Consider the following 22762-nt stretch of genomic DNA (forward strand, 5'->3'; position numbering starts at 1 on the left):
CATCTTAGAGTATGAGAGACAAGAAAGGGAAAAAACCAAAAAGTAGTCTAATGTGTACTGTTAAGCATATAAAAAATAGATTTTAAATATTTGAGAAATATAATAAATGATATCCCATGACCTAGCTTCCAAAAAAAATAATTTAGCTCAAGAGGGATGGAAAATGTGAACTAAATAAAAGCATGATTAGCTGACTTCAGAACAATTTGCCTAAATCAATCCCAATCTCATGAAAGAGCTCTAGCAGAGTATCTTAGGGGTCTGACTTTAATTCTGGGTTGCTCAGATATTTATCAGTGACATGAAGAAAGATATAGATATAGATAATTATCAATTATATAGATTACCCAAAGCAGGAGAAATGACTATCAGAGCCAAAGTAGTCTTGACAAGCTAGAATGATCGATTCAAGGTCATTTCTATATCATGGAAAGGTATCAGAGTAAGATTTTGCTAGAAGAGATGTAATCAGAATAAATATAAAACATAGATTCAAAAAGTCAATTTCATGAACACAAGATAGAAGATACTAGTAGAGAAAGGTTCATATGGGAAGGATCATAAGGAACTATTAACTCTTCAACACAATAAAAACAATGATTTCATCAGCAGGAACATTACTCCCTCTATATAGAGCAGCTCCTCTATTCTTCTTTGTAAAGAAAAGAATGCATCCCCTTCTGGTGGGTAATTTCTAAGAACTTATTCAGCTTGACCCGCAGAAAACAGATGTATATTCTATTGCCAGGACCATGCTTGAAGCCTTCCCAAATTGGCAGACCTTGCCAAAACCTGAGCTTTTCCAAGGCAGCTTTTAAAAACCAAAGGCCAGCATCATAAATAAGGAGGAGTCAGAGGAATTCAGGGAAGAAGTAATAATAACAGGTTCCATTTTCTATTGTACTTCAGGGTTTGCAAAAATTCTCCTCCCCTTCCCAAAATGCTATGAGTTAATAATGAAAGTGAAATGACCGGCCTAGGCTCACATACTTAGTAGTTAGAAGCCTGGGTCTTAACTAGATCTTCTGACCCAAAGTCTAGTAGTCTTTTTTCTACATTGTACCAACTTAATGGATCACAAACTAAATGAGTTTACAATATGACATGGGAGCCATAAAAAGGCTAATGTTACTTAATTTGGGGGCAGCTAGATGGTGCAATGAGTAGAATGCTGGCTCTGGAGTCTGGAAGACTCATTTTCCTGGATTCAAATCTTGTTTGACACTATTTGTGTGACCTTGGGTTTACCTCAATTTCCTCATCTGCAAAATTTTATTAGTCAAAGCCTCTATAATGTTCTTTCGATCTTGTTCTGTCCAGACTGCTATGCCCACTCCCTTGGCTTTGGATACATTTTCCCCAAACCTAGATAATTTTCTCCTTCCTTAGATTAGTCATTCACATGCTCTGACCTTTGGATAGCATTTCCAGTTGCAGAGCTCTTTCCCCAGTTTTGTTGACATTCTAAAGGTGGACACAGTACAATCTTGCTTCACCTCAGACAAAAACAAACAGTATCACTTGGACTTGCCAAGTGTAGGTTTCTGTCCGTTAGGTCTGTCCTTCCCAAGAGAAGCTGGGGTGTTGATGGCCAAGAATTCTGTGAGTCCTCCACAACTGAGTCAAAACCTTATGGAAAAGGAACACTTTACTCTGGAAGATGGTAGAGTTGGAAGTTCTTCCCACCACCAGTACAGCATGGTCTATTCCCAGGAAGCTGGAGGACCTCACTGAATTTTTTGAGCAAATAGTCCTATTTATGGACCTTTACCTAGGGGGATTTCCCAAAGCTCAGAACAAGGTAGCCTTCCTGGCATCCTTCTTAATGAGCCAGGCTCCCTATTGGACTGCCCTTTACTTTAGAGGGAATGAGCTTTTACTCAGTTCACACAATTAAGATTTATCAAGTGTTCTCAATCAAATAATTCTGAGAGATTTTTTACAGGGATTTTATTTTTTTAATTTTACAAATAAAAACACTGAGGCTCATAGAAATTTAATGACTTACCCAATGAGTAAAAGAATCTATAGTTTCAGAGCTGGAGGGGACCTCGGAGGCCATCCAGTCAACCCACTCATTTTATAAGTGAAGACACAGATCCAGAAAGGATATATGATGTGTCCAAGCTTATAACCAATTAAGTGATGGAGCCAGGATTCAGATTTGAACTGAGGTCTTCTGACTTCAGTACTGGGTCAGTGAAACTCTCTTGTTCTTTCCACTTCTATTATGTGCTGGAATTTATGTACTGTATTCTCTTTTTGGAATGGTAACTGGAAAGCAAACTGAGATGTTTTCACAACTCAAGTAACCTGTAGTCACTTATTTAAACTGATACTAATCCCTTAACTCCTCTTCTTCTCCACTCTCTCATGTTGTAGTTATTATTGTTGTCATTTAGTTGTTTCAGTTGTGTCCCACTCTTCATTACCCCATCTGGAGTTTGCTTGACAAAGATACCAAAATGTTTTCTGATTTACCATTTCCTTTTCTAGCTCATTTTATAGATGAGGAAACTGAAGCAAACAGGATTAAATCATTTGCCCAAGTGCACACAGCTAGTGTCTGAAATCAAACTTGAAGTCAGGTCCTCCTGACACTCAAGACCCTGTGTTCTATCTACTGCACCAAGTCCTTTCTACCTTGACTTGAAAATGAATTTCATCCAAAGTAAAAAAAAAAGTGAAGGAAGAGGTTATTGCTCTCTCAACATCTTGTCCAAATTTCTTTATTATATATCTCTCAAAAATAAATCTATCAGGACAGCTCAGTGCAGTGGATTGTGCACCAGCTCTGAAGTCAGGAGGACCTCAGTTCAAATCTAGCCTCAGACACTTAACAAGTCCTGGCTGTGAGACCCTGGGTAAGTCACTTAACACCACTTTTCCTTAGTGGGGAAAAAAAAAATCTATCTAGCTTTGGTATTGTCTTTGGACATTAAAAAAACATTTCTATCTTTCCACATACATTTATAGACCACTGAAAAAGAAGGAAGAAATCACAAGTAATTTGGGAAATAATAGGGAATTTTAGCTATCTAGAAAGATACTATGAAAAATGGAGGAATTTAATAGATTCTTTATTATTTTATTTGGTGATTTCATTCTTTAAAAGGCAGAAGATGCATTAAGGGAAAGTATATGTCTGACCTTAACTCTTATCAACAAAGAGTAATTCATTACTAAAGCAGAAATGTTTAAGAAAAAACCCTTTGGGATTTTGGCAAGATGGAGGAGTAAGTTGGTAAATTTCAAGCTTTCCACAAATAGAACAAATTTGTGACACAGGGTGAACATAGATGTGTGAAAACTCAAGAACACTTAGGGCAGAAAAAGGGGTCCTCCTGATACAACTGTAGAAAATTTGAAGACAAGACAAGAAAATCTGGAAAATAGACTGGGAGCCTAGGATTAACCCCTGTGAAGTGCAAACATCTTTGGGCTAGCTCCATAGAAACACTAAGTGGGAAGCCCTGAGGCCAGGTGGAGCCTCAGCAGAAGCACAGAAACTTTTACTTCCTGGACTGTTTATGGAGTCCGGGTCTGAGTCTGGGAAGACTGAAGGAATCTCGGCTGATTAGGAATGCCAAAACCAGCTGAGGATGAGAAAGAACCAGCACTCGGTGTCTGCAGAGTCAGTAGGGGAGGGATGCTGCTAGCTCTGGGCATTTGCTGGAGGGTGGAGCTCTTGGTTCCGGGTTCTTGGTCAGAGGGAGAGCTGAAGTAAATCCAGAGGCACCACCTCCCCATCCCATGATAAGAAATGCTTACACTAATACCTCTGTTAAAAATAAAAATAAAAATAAAAATAAAAATAAAAAAAAGGAACAGGCAAAGAAAGAACCCGACCCCAGAAACATATTATGGGAACAGGGAAGATCAAGATTCTTCAGAGGAGGACACTAAAGTAAAAAAGGCCAGAGAGATTTTATAGAACTCAAAAAAAAGAATTTAAAAATCAAATGAGAAGGGACAGCTAGATGGCACAGTGGATAGAGCACCAGCCCTGAATTCAGGAGGACCCCAGTTCAAATGTGGTCTCAGACACTTAACGCTTCCTAGCTGTGTGACCCTGGGCAAGTAACTTAACCACATCCTCAGAAAAAGGAAAAAAAAATCAAATGAGAGACATTGAGGAAAAATTTTTTAAAAATCCAAGAAAAACAAGAAGATTATGGGAAAAAAATTAACCAACTAGAAAAGGAGATAGAGTCTCAAGATGAAAATAACTCTTTGAAAGTTAGAATTAGGTAAGGGGAGCTAAGAGAGACCAAGAAATAACAAAACAGATTATAAAGAATGAAAAAAAATAGAACAGAATGTGAAACATCTTATAAGAAAAACAACAGATCTGGAAGACAGATCAAGAAGAGAAAATATTAAAATAATTGGACTGCTTGAAAGTTATGGCCAAAAAAGGACCTGGAAACAATAATTCAAGAAATAATCCAACAAAATTGTCTTGGAGTGATAGAACATGAGGGGAAAGTAGAAATAGAAAAAAAATCCACCGATTACCACCTCAATGAAATCCTTTGTGGAAAACACATGGGAACATTATTGCCAAATTTTGAAACCCACAGATCAAAGAGAAAATTTTCCAAGAAACAAGAAAAAGAATTTAAATATGCTGGAGCTATAATTAGAATGTACAGAACTTATCAGCAGCCACATTAAAAGACTGTAAGTCCTGGAATCATATCTACCTACAATCAAAAGAACTAGGCCTGTGGTCAAAAATATCATATCCAGTTCTTATTGAAAAAGAAAAAATGGGCATTCAATGAACTTGCAGATTTTCAGGACTTTCTATCAACCAAACCAAATGGACAAATTGTTTTGTTTACATGAGAAATAAATACCATATGTTTAATATTGACATTAACAATAGGGCAGCCCAAAAGAAAAATTAGAACAGAGTTAAAATAAAAGTAGTAATTATGTTATACAAATAAGATGAAGATGAAGAATAGTGCAGAGGCACTAAAAGGGGGAGGAGGACTCGTAGTTCTGAAAATCTATTCACTTTGGGAATGGGTTCAATAGGCAACATTCTATATATACTATGAAGGGTATAGCACTTTCCAAAAGCTATAAAGAAATAAAAGGGGAAGGATGGACAGACAAGGAAGTAAAGGGCAAGGGAAGAAGACAAGGGAGGGATCCATGGGTGGGGGGAGGTTAAGTAATAGCAAAACAAGTTAGGAGCATAATTAAAGCAAAGAGTCAGCAGAGATAGGAAAGATATGTGTGTGTGTGTGTATGTATATATTTATAAATCTGTACATAAATAAATACTTTCTTAACTATAGCCTGCTTGGAGGTGGAAGTGAGGCATGAAAGGGGGGAAAAAGAATAAAGTTTGAGCTCAAATTTGACATTCCACACTTCCTAGCTGTGTGGCTTTGGCCCAGTCACTTAACACTATTTGCCTCAGTTTCCTCATCTGCAAAATGAGCTAAAGAAGGAAATGACAAGCCACTTCAGCATCTTTGCCAAGAAAATCCAAATGGGGTCACAAAGAGTCAGCTACAACTGAAATAATTGAACCACAACCACAATATGAATGTGATAGACTCATTATCCCATAAGAAATAACAAAAATGAGGAATGCAGAGAAACGTGGAGAGACTTCCCTGGGCTGATGTAGAACAAAGACAGCAGAGAACAAAACAAAACACACAATGACCACATTGATTGAAAAGAAAAGGTTAGATTTTGGATTGAAATAATGACTGAGCTTTATTCTAGAAGTCTGATAAAATGCAACATGGCTAATGTGTTGTTTTGTTTTGCTTAGATATTTTCCCTTGTCACAAAGGTAGGTGTTATTGGGAAAGGAGGGTAAAAATTGACAGTGACATTAAAAAACAAATCAAAAAAATAGTTGTTGGATATACAAACAAAATGCCATGTAGAATAACCACGGGATGGGAAAAAATGGAATCAGTCAGTAAGGATTAAGTACCTACAGGAGCTTAAGCATAGATACTTAAGTGTGGAATTGCTTGGATACCTATAGGTACTTAAATTGGGAAACAATTTATTTTTAAAAGACAGCTGATACTTACATAGACTGGATATGTGTGAATAGAACTGGGTGGACAGTAGTAGTGGCCTGGTAAATTCCTTAAGGGGGAAGGTGATATGATACATGGATTTTTTAAAAGATTCATTTCATTAAATATTTTCCAATTACAAAATTTTAACATTCACTTTGTAAAATGGGTTCTAAATTCTCTCCTTCCTATTCTTTCCCTCCTTGAAAAGGTAAGTAATTTGATAGCAATTATATGTGAAAAGCTGGATAAAACATATTTCCATATTGGCCACATTGCAAAACCAAACACAGACCAAAAACAGATAAAAGTATACATCTACCTGCACTGACATCCTTTTAAACTTTATCTGCATTATTAACATTTTCCCTGTCACTTTCTAAGTCTATATAATAAGCAAAATGATACATGAAGTTATGAATTGTAGCATTTATTGATTTCCATTGTGTCAATACTCACACTGAAAATTTACCAATCAGCTCTCATAAACAGTTCAAGCTGAGTCCAACACAACCCCTATTAGTGTATATTCCAGAGGACACTTGGGAGCTCCAGTTCATGTGTTGTGTCTTTTAAACCCTCAGGAAAATAGGGAATGTAATTTATAAATCACTCACCAGGTGGCACTATACTCAAGTCTAATGGTCACACCATCATCTTTGATCTATGTGCAAATGATTTCTTCCTCCCTATCCCATCCCATGCCACATAGCTTGGCAGATAATGAAAAGGGTAGACAGATCAGATATAAAAACTTATCTATTTGTGCTATCAATAGTCTCAATCAATCAATCAACCCATAAGCTTTTATTAAATGCCTACTATATGCCATCATCCTAAGATCCATTGAGTATCTAGAAGTTTATTGAACATTTTCTTTTATTAACATTTTTTGAGTATAGTCTTACCTACTAAATCATTGACTGGTTGTGATCTATTGGATACACAAACAGAATGCAATGTGGAATAACCACCTGATGGGAAAATGGGATCAGTCAGTAAGGATTTAAGTACCTACAGATGCTTAAGTATAGGTACTTAAATGTGGGATTGCTTGAATACCTATAGGTACTTAAATTGGGGGAAAATTTTGTTTGTTTGTTTGTTTTAAGATAGCTGATATTTGCATAGACTAGATATGTGACCAAACTTGGTGGACAGTAGTAGTGTACTGGCAAATGTTTAACAACCAGCTTCCTGAATGGTAATATGATACATCGATTTTTTTTAATTTAAAAATCTAAAGGTATGTTGAAAATTTTATTTTATTAACATTTTTTAGTATAGTCTTTTCTACTAAATAATTGAATGGATGTGATCTATGTCATTAAAGGCACTTATGGAGGGAGTTCAAAGGTCACCTAGTCTAATTCCTTCATTTTTACAGATGAGGAAACTCAGGCATAAAGAGATTAAATTTTTGGCCAAGATCACCCCTGCAGTGAATTGTAGGGCTGGGATTTAAACCAGGGTCCTCTGATTACAATTCATCATTCTTTTCCATTGTATCACACTTAAATGGTCTTATTCTCCTTCTAAGATTAAAAACTGTAAGTAGAGCAATGGTTTATATTTGTTCACAGTGTTATACACACAATAGACACTCAATAAGTATTTATTGAATTCCCAGCAGTGGCTGAAATAGTTTAGACCGCACTCATCTATTCATAGTGACCAGGCAGTCCTGGTATGGATAATGGTGAATTCCTTTACTAGGATATCATCCAGTCCCCTCTCTTCCCAGTCGTACTAATTATATTTTGTACTGGCAGTGGATGACAATAAGGATAATAATTATATAGTATTTACTGAGTGCCACACACATGCTGGGCACTTGACAATTATTATTTCATTTATCTCACAACTTTGGGAAGCAGGTGCTATTATTATTCTCATTTTACAAATGAGAAAACACAAGCAAACAAGTTAAGTGACTTGCCCAGAGGGCATAGCTAGCAAATGTCTGAAGTTAAATTTGAACTCAGGTCCTCCTGAAGTCTTGTGCTTTATCCATTCTGCCACCTAGCAACTCCAGTTAGAGGAGGAAGGGAATTCCACTCTATGTATTTCTGCAAGTAGATACCCAGATTGTTTTCTGTGCAACTCTGAGAGTTTGTGTCCAGCCTCAGTCCCATCCCATAAGCCTGAGCTAGAACTTCTTCCCATTACCAGAAATTTCTGGATATGTCCGACATAGTTGAGACAAATATTTTACCACTTCTGCAGTCCTAAAATAGTACCACTCACCTGAACACAGAGGAACCTATTTCCATAAACTGAAAATATTCATTCTGAAATTAAATTCCTGAGACAGTCCATTGGATTTTTAGGCAGCCCTAATTTAAGGAAGTTTTTCTTTCTATAGTAAACCAATATTTGCCTTCCTATAATCAGCCTTGTGATGCTGACTCTCCCTTCTCAAATATGAGATTATGAAATTCTTTCAAATATTTGAAGCTGGCAATCATTTGCCACCAGCCCCTTGTACTCCCACAAAAATTTGTCTCCTCAAGGCCAATAAAAATGGGCTTGAACAATCTGACCCAGATAGGGGAGACTGACAGATGAAATATAGCTTTATTGACCTGATAAAACTTGTCTAGCTGTCAGATGTATTGCCTGCTCTAGTTCTGCCATTGGCCAATTCCTGATGAAAAAAATTAAATTCTTTGGATAAGAGACATGAATGGATCCCTTAAATTATCCAATAAATAGCCCGTGAGGATTTCTTGATTGGCTTGTTTTTCCCCCTAGGAAATATTAGTCTGGTCTGGAACTTTTTCTTGCAACTTTGGTCAATATTGTGTTTTAGGCATAGAAATACCAAGAGATCTCAGCACCATGCTGACAATAAATAACCAGAGCCTCCTCACACTACCCACTAGCTTAGCCATTGTCAATGGCTTTCAGTTCAATTATCACTCTTTCAGAATCAAGGAATCTCATAGATCATTTAGAACTGGATTTCTTCACCTGGGAATCCATGAGTTTGTATTTCAGAGTAACTGATTTCCTTTTTAATCGTATATATTTTACTTTATGACTTTAAAATAGGGTTCTGAGAAATGGACTATCGGCATCAACAGGTTGTCAAAGGAGTCTATGTGACACTAAAAAATTGTTTAAAAAACAAACAAACCCTGATAGTATTACTAGCATCTAAACAGAAACCAAAAACCCTGCCTGACAAATAGTCATCTGTTCTACACTTATAAACTTCCTTTATAAAAATAAATTATAATATTTTATAACATAATAAAATATTAAATAAATAGACAATTCATTAGTACTGCTGCCATCACCACCACTATTACTACTACTCACTTTTAATGTTAATGTTGAAAATTTATTCATGCATATGTTTTTTTAAAATTGTTTTTATTTACCAGATATATGCATGGGTAATTTTACAGCACTGACAATTGCCAAACCTTTTGTTTTAATTTTTCCTCTCCCCACCCCAGATGGCAAGTTTACCAATACATGTTAAATATGTTAAAGTATAAATTAAATACAATATATGTATATATGTCCAAACAGTTGTTTTGCTGTACAAAAAGAATAGGACTTTGAGATAGTGAACAATTAGCCTGTGAAGGAAATCCAAAATGCAGGCGGACAAAAATAGAGGGATTGGGAATTCTATGTAGTGGTTCATAGTTATCTCCCAGAGTTCTTTCAATGGATGTAGCTGGTTCAGTTCATTACTGCTCTATTGGAGCTGATTTGGTTCATCTCATTGTTGAAAATGGCCTCATCCATCAGAATTGATCATCATATAGTATTGTTGTTGAAGTTATGCATATATTTTGAAAATAAAAAGCTTTAATAAAAAAAGTTGTTCCTTGTATTGAACATCAAAACTTCCTATGTGTTCCTCTTATAAGCCTCCTATCTACATGTTAGCCCTTTAAATACTTGAAAACAGTAACCACCAGCCACCACCCCCAAAAGCTTTCTCCTTTTCAGATTAAACATCCCCAATTTTTTCAATCTTGCTCTATCTTGTCTCCATTATTCTTACCTTCCAAGTGATCCTCAGTCAATCATGAAGCAGTCTGTTACTATCCTTAAAATGATGAAGCCAGAACTGAAAATGATTTTCCATACTTGTTCTGACCAGGAAGAGAAGCATCATTCTCCTCTCTATGTATAGACTCTTTCTATGCCTCCATCTATGTAGCAGAGTGTCCATTAGCTTTGCTGGCTACTATGTTCCACTGTGGATTTATCTCAAGTTTTAAACCATTTTTAATCCATCCTCCAGTTCTTTCCCAATTTACTGTCTAATTATATCTATTTCTTCTGTATTTTTGCAGTTGGGTTTTTTTTTTAAACAAGTGTAATTCTTTATAGTTATCTTTATTAATTTTTGTCTTATTGAGACATGATTTATTATTCTAATCTGACTATTGTCCAATAGATTAGCTATTTCCCATATTTGTGTCAGTCACAGATATGACAAATAGGCCATTCATGCCTTTGCAAAGTCATTGTTAAAAATGATTAGAGACAAGAACAGCATCTTGGAAACACTTCAGTAAATGTTGCCCTGTAGGTTGGCAAAAATCCATTTACTTTTTGATTTAAGTCATACAAAGAAATCAAAATACAATGAACTGCATCACCATCTAACCCAGTTCTTATCTACAAGATTATTAATAAATTATCCTTGCTCCTTATTCTCAGAGAGTGAAACCAAAAGAGTTGGAAAGAAGTGTAGAGAGGAAGATTTCAGGTCTATATAAGGGAATACTTTCTAACAATTAGGATTAACCAAAAATGGAATAGTCAGCCTCTAAAACTAGTGGATTCCCTATTACTAGAGGCTTTCAAGTGGATACCAGATGACTACTCGTAAAGGATGTCTTAAAGGAGATTACTGTCCATTTACCTCAGGGCCTCAGGCCCTTTTCAACCCTAAGATTTGTGAATTTAGAGATTTTTTCAAATGACTTGCTGAAATACAGCTATTCCAGTTATTGTATATGGTATTTCTAGCATCTATAGATCTGTTAAAAGAGAAAGGAATTTGTTCAGCATGAATTTTTTTTTAAAATCAGTATTTTCTTCTATAAAGGTTTTCATTTATGACTTTTTAAAGTGATATAATTGGTTGTGCAGTGTTTACATTTCTACTACAGCTAAGTAACTATTATTTGTGTTCCAAGTATAAACTGGTCTCACTCCTAGAGGAGGAGGTGAAGGGACTTAGGGAATGCCTCTTAGGGACAGGAAGAGGTTTTGATGGAAGGGTAAAAAGGATTCAAGATGGCAGAAAGGGAATTTGACCCTTTTCAAGAAGTTAGAGATTGGAAAAAAAGTCATTCAGAGAAACTAGAGAAGGAAAAGCACAGTTGAATTTTTAGACCTAAAACATAAATTTGAAAATCTTGATGAAGATAAGAGAGTTGGATGCTCAGAGGAGAAAGTTAATACTTGTCCTCCAGGAAATACTAAAGGACAGCCATGAAAATTATCAGGTGAGAAATTATTCAATGTAAGAGTCAGAGAAAGAAGAGAAGAATGGTACTTTATTTTAAGGTAGAGAAGCAGTTCTAAAACCTTGAATTATCTGGTACACAGCTCTCCATCTTACTCCATAAAACAACATGAGATATTTCATCAAATACTCTACATAAATCTAGTTAAACTATAAATGAATTTATCCACAAGTATTGAAAACTTCTCCACATATGGATGATGTGGTGCTGGCTGGTTGAGAACCTGTGCTCCTTGATGTTAATTGCCAGACAAAAATTAGCACAAGCAGCAGAGAATCCATCCATATTTCACTGTATCTCAGCTTCAGAGATTGCATTGAGTGCAGTCAAAAAATCATGCACCAACACTTTCTTACCTTGATAGTATATTTTTCAAGAAGGTACACATCGATAATGAGGTTGACACATGCACTGCCAGAGCTAGTTCAGTGTTTGGGATATGATGATGAATTGAGCTTGTGGTGTTTTCCAACCAACTGCATGTCACAGTCTGGACAATAGCCATTCTTCATCCACTTGAAATTTTTTTCAGGGTAGATATTTAGGTTAGATTAGATAATATGTCTCATTTATCAGATGCTACAATATCCCAGCGAGTTGGAAAGGATGTGAGGGGGAAGATGAGAAGTAACTGAACCATGGACTTACTTTGTCATCACCATAAAATCTTTATGAGAATGGTATATATACAAACCAAGGATATCCTTGATGAAAATATGAAAGGGGGAAAGAAGATAATTTTATTTCTATAATACATTATATCTTATGAGTCACAATTAACTGAATGGAAAAAAGAGAGAGAATGAAATATAACATAATGCTAAATATTTGGGGAATGGAAAAAATATAACAAAGTAAAACAAAATGCAGTTTTGGAAGCTTTGCTCAAACCAGGTGTTTCTAGTGTCTTTGATAGACACAACCATGTGGATAATTAATAGAATCATAATTGTAAGTGACCTTGAGGACACGTATTTCACTTTTGTATTTGAGATAGCCTAGATCATACATTGTAGATAGAATGCTGGCCTTGGAGCCAGGAATATTTTAGTTTCCTTATCTATAAAATGTGAATAAGAGTAGTATCTGCATTCCAAGGTTGTTGTGAGGATCAAAAATGAGATAATATTTGCAAAGTGCTTGACACAATATCTGCCATATCAAAGGCACTATAGAAATGCCAGCTATTATTATTATGACTAGTACTATTATTATTATCATTGTCCCAAATATCCAGCATTGTCCTTGGCACATGATAGACACCCAATAAATGCTTAACTAAACTTTTGTTCATTGATATTATGATTATAAATATCAAATTAAGCAAAAAATAAGGGGATATACCACTCAACAAAAATGTCAGTTTCATGGAGGATGTCTTTCACAGAATTCAAATGGAAGAATTCCCTATAGATGTAGATTGTCATTCAGAAGCTGTTTTTAGAGAGCATAGGTTAAAGAATATTTTTCTTTATTTTTTTTATCTTCTCCCCCCAGAACATGGCTAATGAAGAAGTGTTTTACATAACTTCAACCCAATATGATAATGGGTATCATATTCCTTGCCTTTTCAAGGTCTAGGGAAGGGGTGGAAAGAGGAAAATAATTTGGAACTGAAAATCAAAATCAAAATCAACTTCTAAAGGAAAGTGAATATTAGGAATGGACTTCTCTAAAAGGTCACTTGTATTCCTGAGGAATATCTGGCTAAAAACTGAAGGCGGGAGAATAGAATGACCATAGATCAGGAGCTTTGTGAGCATATCTTTTTAATTGTGATTTAGTTCAGTGAATGAATTCTAATCTATGATGCAGGTTTTTCTTCTTTGAGTCACACAAAGAAGGGAAAGAAATAGTATTTTTAATGGAGCAAAAACATATGAGCCAATTGTGATAAGTTTATGAAATATTATAGTATTGTTTCAATATTTTAAAACTAGACTGATTAGAGAGAACCCCAGCAGGAATTGGTAGGAGGCTGGAAGTGCTCCCAGGTACATGCACAGAGATCTAAAGTAGGTCATACCTATGCTTACTGAAGAATGACAGAAAAGCTCTGGCCAGTTATCTCAAGTGCTTAGTGCCACTTGTTGGTGTACATAGGAATCACACTCCAAGTTCCAGAGCATTCCCTTGAGAGGCAGCTGGGCCATTAATATCCACTTATCCATCGTTTCTCCTCTGGTACCTGGACAAAGGACAGGTACAAAGGGACCAGTGCCACCAATTAATTCTTGGTGTTTTCAGTGATCCCAGATTGCTCCCTAATGCCAATTCATTTTTAATGTCAGCAATCCTCTGACATTTTAATGTCAGTCATCAGATGGCTGCAAATCATAGTCCAGAACAACCTCAGAAGAATCAGAATTGTAAATTACCTAAGAAGTAATGCAGAAATGCCTTGTGGGTGTTTTAGGCTGCAGCCTAAATATTACCAGAAATAACTTGTGAGCAAAAAGTGCTATAACACTCATCACCCAGGAAATGTAGAAACAGAAAAGGTGAGCCAGTCTTGTAGTGAGGGTAACAGATGGAGAGCCTGGATATGGCACTAGTACCCAAGAAATATTAAAAGGACTAGGAAAAAGCCTCCAATATGTACATTCATTTTATTCATTCAACACATAGTTATGAGGCACCTACCATTTTGTGGTGGGCACTGTGTGAGGCACTGGAGATAAAAAAGTAAAAATTGTTTTCTACAAGAAGCTTACATTATATTGTTGTTGGATAGATAGAGGATTAATAGGAAATCATACGTAGAAAGGTGGGGATAAGGAAAACATCAATGATATCATTAATTAGATGGAGTCATACCAATGCTCTAAGTGAGTCATTCAAAGTGGTTTTGATAATAATAATAATAAAAAAAGGATTTGATAATAATGAGAGGTGCTCAGAACTGTGGCCCTGGGTTATCCTTAATGTCTGTAATTTCAGGGAATTTCCTTTCCTGAGTCTTTTCTGTATGTTTTATATCTTTTTTTGGCTCACACCACTGGTCTTGGTTCCTAAAAATATAGTCCTTTGTGTATACACAGGAAGGGCAGGATTCTTTTGGCTAAGAGGGGGTTGTTAGTGTTAAATCTGTGGGCAAAGAGAGGACCTTAAATCTGTTGGCACAGGTCACATTTTTCTGGGAGCAGAGGTACTTATGACTCAGCTCCCTGTTCTCACTTGAGAGAATTTTTGGCAGTTCTATTCCTTACCCAACCCCCCTATGCACCCATGCTGAAAAAACCCTGAGGCTCTCAATGTATTACAAATTCATTGTGAATCAGTGTGCCACGATAGTCAAAAAGGCTAAATCCATCATAGCTTGCACTAATAAAAGTATGGTACAGAATACTGGGAAATGACAATTTTGCAGTTTTCTGTTCTTGATGGGATTACATCAGGCATATTTATTATTTGTGGCTATGGGCACCACATGTTTATAAAATCATTGATAAATTGAAGCTAAAAGAAGCAACCGGAATGGTGAGGGATACTTGAAACCAAGTCACTGAAGGAATTGAGGCTATTTAAGAGAGAATCGTATAGGTGTGTTTAAGTATTTGGAAGGATTATTAAGGGACTTGACTTTTCTGCTTAACTTACTGGAAGAACTGGAAGCAATCAGGGAAAGGCTGGTTTTGGTTCTTTTAATGGACAAATTTCCTAAAAAACAGAATTAGAAAAAGTAGACAAAATAGATTACCTCAAGAAGTCGTGGATACTCCATCTGTGGAAGTTTTCCTTTAAGCACGTCACTACATGGTGAAGAGATGCAGTCCTGGACTTTGGAGTCAAGAATCCTGTCTGAAACATTAGCTTTGTAATCCTGAGCAATTAGTGTCAGTTTCCTCATTTGTAAAATGGGGATAATAATAATATCCACCTCACAGAATTCTGAGGATCAAATGAGTTAACACATAGACAATGTTTTATAAACCCTCAAGTACTACATAAGTGCTAGCCAGAGAGATAGCTAGATGGTATGGTAGATAGACTTCTGGCTTTGGAATCCAAGAACTGGATTCAAATCCAGATTCATACTTTTACTAATTATGTGTCATCCCTGGATAAACCTGCTTCTGTTTTCTCATCTATAAAATGCTGATAATAATAGCACCTACCTTCCAGGATTTATGTGAGAATAAAATAATAACTGCAAAACACTTTAAGTACTATATATAAAAAAATGCTCACTATGTTGTACCTAATTCCAGGACTATGCTAAGGGCAAAGTTCTTCAAGGAATGAGCAGACAATTGAGGCTATATATTTATATGTATATCAGGAAAAGGATTTTAAGGCAGTAGTCTCCAAAGTGGGGAGCCCCAGAGGACTAGGTCAAACCTCAAATTATAATCCATCTGAGGTTAGAAAAATTGATTGCATTCCACTCTTCTTGTGTTAGCCAATTAGAGGGCTTATTTCTATCTTCACTACAATACTCTCCTTACCCATTCATTATAATGCAACAGTCTGAGTCTTTAACCCCTCCAGCAACTAGCCTCATGTGGCTGTGCAACCCAACCTCTCCTTCAATTAATTTAACAGAGACATATGTAGACCACAGTAATTACAGAGGTAAAATTCCCCAGCCCCCACCTTACCTTGTGACTGCCACAAGCATTCCTCAGCAGGCAGGCCTTGTGCTCTGTGACAGGAGGTAGTGATTAAAAACATTTCCCCTTTTTATTTTTTTAATGGAAAATAGTACAGGATGAGCAAACACAAATGAGTGGTGAACTACATCATATATCTCATTACAATATATTCTCCCTTCCTTCCCATTAAACTCTATCCTTTTCTGTTTTTCCACCTTTCTCTATTTTTATTCCTGTCAAGGATATTATCACTCTTCCACTCTAAAAAATTCTCCCTTTCTCCCCATCTTTGACTCCACTCATTTGATCACTCTCCAAAATTACAAGTGGTCTTTTAATTCACAGACCTGTTGACCTTACCTCAATTATCACTCTTTCTAATTTCTCTGTAGAACAAGATACTCTCAATGTTTTCTTCTCTAGGTCTTTAAAAAATAATGTTTCACCTATAAAAATTATTTTCATGCTTTAAGAATTTGGAAATGAAATTTCATAACCTGTTTTTGAAACTTTTATTTGAAGATTTTTAAAAAAATTTTAAAATGTATCTCCATATAATTAGTTCATAAGAACAGCTCATTGACATCTGAGAATATGAAAAGTTACTAGTCAAAGTTCAACAAAAATTTTTACATAATTCATGAATAGGAATGAAAATTGATTATCATGAATTAGTAAATGCAGCTGATGGCTCATATCTTCCATTTTGATCTACATAACTTTGTGAGGTCTCTTTTTCAGCTCGGGAAACCATTAAAAATAAAAAGTGAAATAAATTAAACAGAACCAAATGTCTGTATCACAAAGTGTTAAATCAAAATATTTAAAAGCAATGAAGCATAATCAAGCATACTGCTCTCACTAAAATAGCATTACTAATAGTATCTTATTGAAAGCAAAAAGTGTTTTTATATCATTAATGATTCTTACATCTTCTCTCATTCTTTAATTTCTATTTTTGCATAAATTGTACAATAAATCTATTTCTTAAAATTATATAATGTATAAATAATTATATAAATATATTGAGGAGGTATGCTCAAACATAAATTACTGACAAGGGTTTGGGGTCAAAAAGATTGAGATACCACTGCTTTAATGTTCTGAATTAATGCATCAAATTAAATTAAATGCAAAGAGGTCCATTGTTATAGGGCTGTTTTGGGGTTTTTTTTTTGAGCACACCAACTCATAAGTTGCCTATTAAGATTTGGAAAAGGTCCCAACTTGACAAAATCATGGATATTTTAAAGCACTGAAGTTACTACAAATTATAGCTTTTTCCAGATTAACAAATCATCTTTCATACATCATAATTTTTGACACAGTGATGATGACTGCCACATTAATAAATCTCTCAAGGAAAGCCCCTCACTCAAGCTCAGGAAAAAATACCTGGGGGTATCTGGAATAGTCAGAAGGGTTAGATGCCACATGTAAATTCATGAAGTTTCTAAATATACAAATGCATATGGGTACATATTTATGTGAAACATATATATGTATATATTAGGTGTCCCATTCACTAAATTGCCTCTTGCTGGATAACAATAATGAAATGTGTCATCAAGGATATGTGATGGATAATTGGGAGAAGGGGTATAGAATTCATTGTTCTCTCAGAGGCTGCATTTCAGTCTGGCACATCATCATAGCCATTTTTCTAGCCTAGGTTGACATAGGGAGACCAATTGAGAAGTCTATAGATATTGGAGGAAAGAAGTCTGACTAAGAGCTGGAGTCTCATGGAGCTCTCCAGTGTTCAGAGATAGGACATGAACCAAAACAAGAGGTGATCAAAAAACCATACTATATTGGAACACAATACATCTTTGTCACACATTGCTCATACGTAGATCTAGTGTACAGAGGAGGAAAATTGGGTCCCTGGGAAGGCAGCAGTCATGGATTCTGAGGTGTATATCAAATAAAGAGGAAATTCTAAAGCAAACAACAGCAGTATCCCAGGAACATAGTACGATATCAGTCTTAGTTTCTAGCCCTTTATGAAGCTTTCAGGCAGAAATCACAGTAAAAAGAGGAACCTAAAGTTGCGACACTCCAAATAAGCAAAGCTTCCCAGCTGACTCTTAGGGACTGAGTCTATTATTGCTCAGACCCAAACCCAAATCAGGAAATTGCAGAGCTTAGATCAGAGAAGAAACAATCAGACTGTGCCCTGTACCACAATTCTCGGGTAGCTTTAACAGCTTGCAGGCCCCCAGCTTGAGCTGTTACTGAAATCCTGAAACAACACAAAATATTTGACATCCTCCTCCCAAAAGTAGCAACAAGATCTGTCTTTACCTTCTCTCCATAACTCTACAGGATCTGATCCTGATATTCTACAGTTAGGAAACAGGCTAGAAGAATAAGTTAATAAAAAAAAGTATTCTACTCTAAAAAACTATTATGGTGATGGGGATGCTCAAGATACAACTTAAAAGAAAAACATGGCTCCAAACATCTACAAGCAAAGTCTTAAAGAAAAACACAAATTGGGAACTAATTCAGCCAAAATTCCTGAGAGATTAAGCAAGAGTTTTAAAATTAATTCAAAATATTCTTATAAATGAAATGAGATCCAAAACTATATAAACTGGAAAATAGGCAAATAAGGAATCCTTTTATGGCACAAATTCCTTTTACAACAAAAATATGATACTTATACCTAAACCATAAAGAACCAAAACAGGGAAAGAAAATTATGGACTAATTTCTATTATGAATATTGATGCAAAAGATTTGAATAAAATATTAGGAAAGAGATTATAGAACTATATCACAAAGATCATATACTATGACCAGATTGGGATTTATGCCAGGAATTCTGGGCTGATTCAATCTTAGGAAAACTATCAGCATAATTGACCATAACAATAACAAAACCAATAGAAATCATATAATTATTTCAACAGATGCAGAAAAATCTTTTGACAAAATGCAACGCCCATTTCTATTAGAAACGCTATAATGCATAGGAATAAATGAAGCTTACCTTAAAATGATAAGTAATACTTATCTAAAACCATCAGAAAGAATTATATATAATGGGCATAAACCAGAAGCCTCCCCAGGAACATCAGGGGTGAAGCAAGGATGTCCATTATTACATCTATTATCAGTATTGTACTAAAAATGCTAGTTATAGTAATAAGAGAAAAAAAAGGAAGTTGAAGAAAGTAGAATAGGCAACAGGAAAAGAAAACAAAACTCTTTGCAGATGACATGATGGCATACTTAGGGAATCCTATAGAATCAACTAAAAAACAAGGAGAAATAATTAACAACTTTAACACACTTGCAAGATAAAAAATAAACCCACAGAGATCATCAGCATTTTTATATATTACCAACAAAGTCCCTCAGCAAGAGAAAGAAAGAGAAATTCCATTTAAATAACTGTAGACAATATTTGGAAGTATACCTGGTAAGACAAACCCAAGAACAATATGATCACAATTACAAAATACTTTTCACACAAATAAAGTCATATATGAAAAATTGGAAAACATTTATTGCTTGTTAGTAATCTGAGCCAAATAATAAAATGACATATTTTTATTTAGTGCCATATCAATAAAGCTATCAGAATATTATTTTATAGAACTAGGAAAAATAACAAAATTCATTTGAAGGAACAAAAAGATCAAGAATATCAAGGGAATTAATATAAAAAGATCAGAAGCAAGGTGTTAGATTTATGGAGAGAAAAAGAATTTAGTACTAAACAAGAGATAAAGAGCATTATGAGGTACAAAAATTGATGATTCTGATTATATTACATTAAAAGGTTTTTGCACAAACAAAACCAATGCAGCCAAGATTAAAAAGAAAGTAGAAAGCTGGGGGGAAAGGGGGAGGGGAGCAGAATTTACAAGTGTTTCTGATAAAGGCCTCATTTTTCAAATATATAGAGAATTGGATCAAATTTATAACAAGTCATTCCCCAATTAACAATGAATTAAAGGATATGAATAGGTAGCTTTCAGATGAATAAATCAAAGCCATCTCTAATAATATGGGAAAAAATGCTCTAAATCACTTTTGATTAGAGAAATACAAATTGAAACAACTCTGAACTTCTACCTCACACTGATCAAACTGGCTAATATGATAGCAAAGAAAAATGATAAATGTTGGAGAGGATATGGAAAAATTGGGACATTAATGTGGTGTTGGTGGAATTTGGAACTGTGCTCAAAAGACTTCAAAAATATGCATATCCTTTGACCCAGCAATACCACTACTCAATATGTATCCCAAAGATATTTTGAAAAAAGGAATGGATTATTTACACAAAAATATTTATAGCATCTCTTTTTGCATTGGCAAAAAAATTAGAAATTGAGGGAATTCCCACCAATTGGGGAATGACTAAAGTTATTATATATGATTGAGGAATACTATTGTATTACAAGAAATAATGAGCAGGATGGTTTCAGAAAAATTTAGAAACATACATGAACTGATATGTAAGTGAAGTAATATCAGAAATTATAGTAAGAGCAATATTGTACGATAATAGACTACAAATGACTAAGCTATCCTCAACAATACAATGATTCAAGACAATTCCAAAAGATTCATGATGAAAAATTCTATCCATTTCTAGAGAAAGAACTGATGGAGTGTGAATGCAGATTGAAGCATCATATTTTTCACTTTCTTTTTTAAATTTTTTTTCTTTTTGCTCTTACTTTCATAACATGACTAATATGGAAATATGTTTTCATGATTGTACTTGTATAACCTATATGAAATTGCTTGCTATCTCAGTGAGGGAAGGAACTAGAGAGGAAAAAAGAGAATTTGGAACTCAAAATTAAAAAAAAAAAAGAATATCAAAAATTGTTTTCACATGTAATTGAAAAAAATAAATAGTATTTAAAAAACAAATAAATGAGAATTAGAGGGGGGAAATGGAAAGAAAAATGAGAAATCTGGAAGAAAGAATCGGAAAGAGAATTAACAGTTTGGCATAAGAGGCACAAAATCTTGACTAAGCAACAAACTGAATATTTCTTGTCCGTGAGATATTTAAGAATCGTCTATCTAAATTTGTTGTGCAATCATTCAGTCATGTCCAATCCTTTGTGACCCATTTGAAGTTTTCTTGGCAAAGATGTTGGAGTAGTTTGTCATTTCCTTCTCGGCTCATTTTACAGATGAGGAAACTGAGGCAAATAGGGTTAAATGATTTGCCTAGGATTACTTAGCTAATAAATGTATAAAACCAGATTTGAATTCAGTTCCTCTTTCCATTGTACCACCCAACTTCCTAGCCAAGTATCAACACTAAAAAAATAAAATAATAATAATAATAATAATAATGAACCCACAATAAAAAGAGCCTATTCATCATATTTTAAGTTTTTTGTTTTTGTTTTTGTTTTTGTTTTTTTCTTTTTTTGCTGAGTCAATTGAGATTAAGTGACTTGCCCAAGTCACACAGTTTAGAAAGTGTTAAGTGTCTGAGACCAAATTTGAATTTAGGTCCTCCTGACTTCAGGGTTGGTGCTCTATCCACTGAGCCACCTAGCTGCCCCAATATTTTAAGAAATCTTAAAAGAAAACTGCTCATATTTCTCAGAACCAGAGGACAAAGTAGAAAGATAAAAAATCCATCAGTTACTTCCTGAAAGAAATCCCAGATTAAAAACTCCCAGAAAGATTATAGCCAAAATCCAGAGCTTCTGGTTAAGGCAAACTACTGTGAGCAGACAGAAAGTATTCAAGTCTCAAGGAGTCACAGTCAGAATTATAAGTGACTTAGCATTGTGGCCACTATAAAGCAAAGAACTTGAAATATTTCAGAACACAAAGCACATAGGCCTATAGAGAAGAGTAACTTACCCAGAAAACTAAGTGTAATTCTCCAGGAAAAAAAATAAATTTTTAACAAAATAGAGGATTTCCAAGAATTCCTGATTGAAAAAACAAACAAACAAAAAACAAAAACAGAATTACACAGAAACTTTAAAGTGCAATCACAGGAGTTAAGAGAAACAAATACATGTAAATATGAATAAACAAGAATAAGATACTAAAGTGCTTACATTCACATATTAAAAAATTTCACATGTCCCGTCTAAATCTATGCTCATCATGTCATAGAGTTTAATTAGATAAAGCTAAGGAGTGGTTTTGTCTTAAAATAAGAAAGGGAAAAGAGGAGAAAAGGAACACACTGGAAGATAGGAAAGAGAAAGGTTGGAGAAATTATCTCACATAATCAGCCTATAAAAGTAAATATCTATCCAAACAAGGAGAAAGCAAATTGTGGAAATGGCTGACACATGAATTTCACTCTCATCTGAACTGGTCTAGGAGGGAAGAATACCACACACACACACATACACATACACACATACACACACACACACACACACACACACACACACACACAGAATTGGGCATAGAAATACATATCATTCAACAGAGAAATAAGAGCAAAAAGGGAGAAGGGAGAATTAGAATGAGGGTAGATTAAGGGAGGAATTAAGTTTTAAACAAAATAAACTCTAGAATACACAAAAATATTTATAGATCTTGATGAAGTGACAAAAAAAAAATCCGAATCTTAAAGTGTGTCCATAAATTG

The 22762-nt window shown here is 34.9% G+C and overlaps 1 protein-coding gene across 1 annotated transcript in view; it reads right to left on the reverse strand.

Annotated features, from left to right (window-relative positions):
* HPX (hemopexin) overlaps positions 1-15287 on the reverse strand; it is a 32379-nt gene extending 17092 nt beyond the window's left edge. The window contains exons 1-2 of the mRNA XM_074302537.1: positions 15264-15287; positions 15164-15204 (exon numbers count right to left, since the gene is read on the reverse strand). Coding sequence (XP_074158638.1) covers positions 15164-15204; positions 15264-15287 — 65 coding nt within the window. The remainder of the gene's footprint in view (positions 1-15163; positions 15205-15263) is intronic.
* Positions 15288-22762: the final 7475 nt, after the last annotated feature.

The sequence above is a fragment of the Sminthopsis crassicaudata genome, chromosome 3 (genome assembly GCF_048593235.1).
Source record: "Sminthopsis crassicaudata isolate SCR6 chromosome 3, ASM4859323v1, whole genome shotgun sequence".
Lineage (NCBI taxonomy): Eukaryota > Metazoa > Chordata > Mammalia > Dasyuromorphia > Dasyuridae > Sminthopsis > Sminthopsis crassicaudata.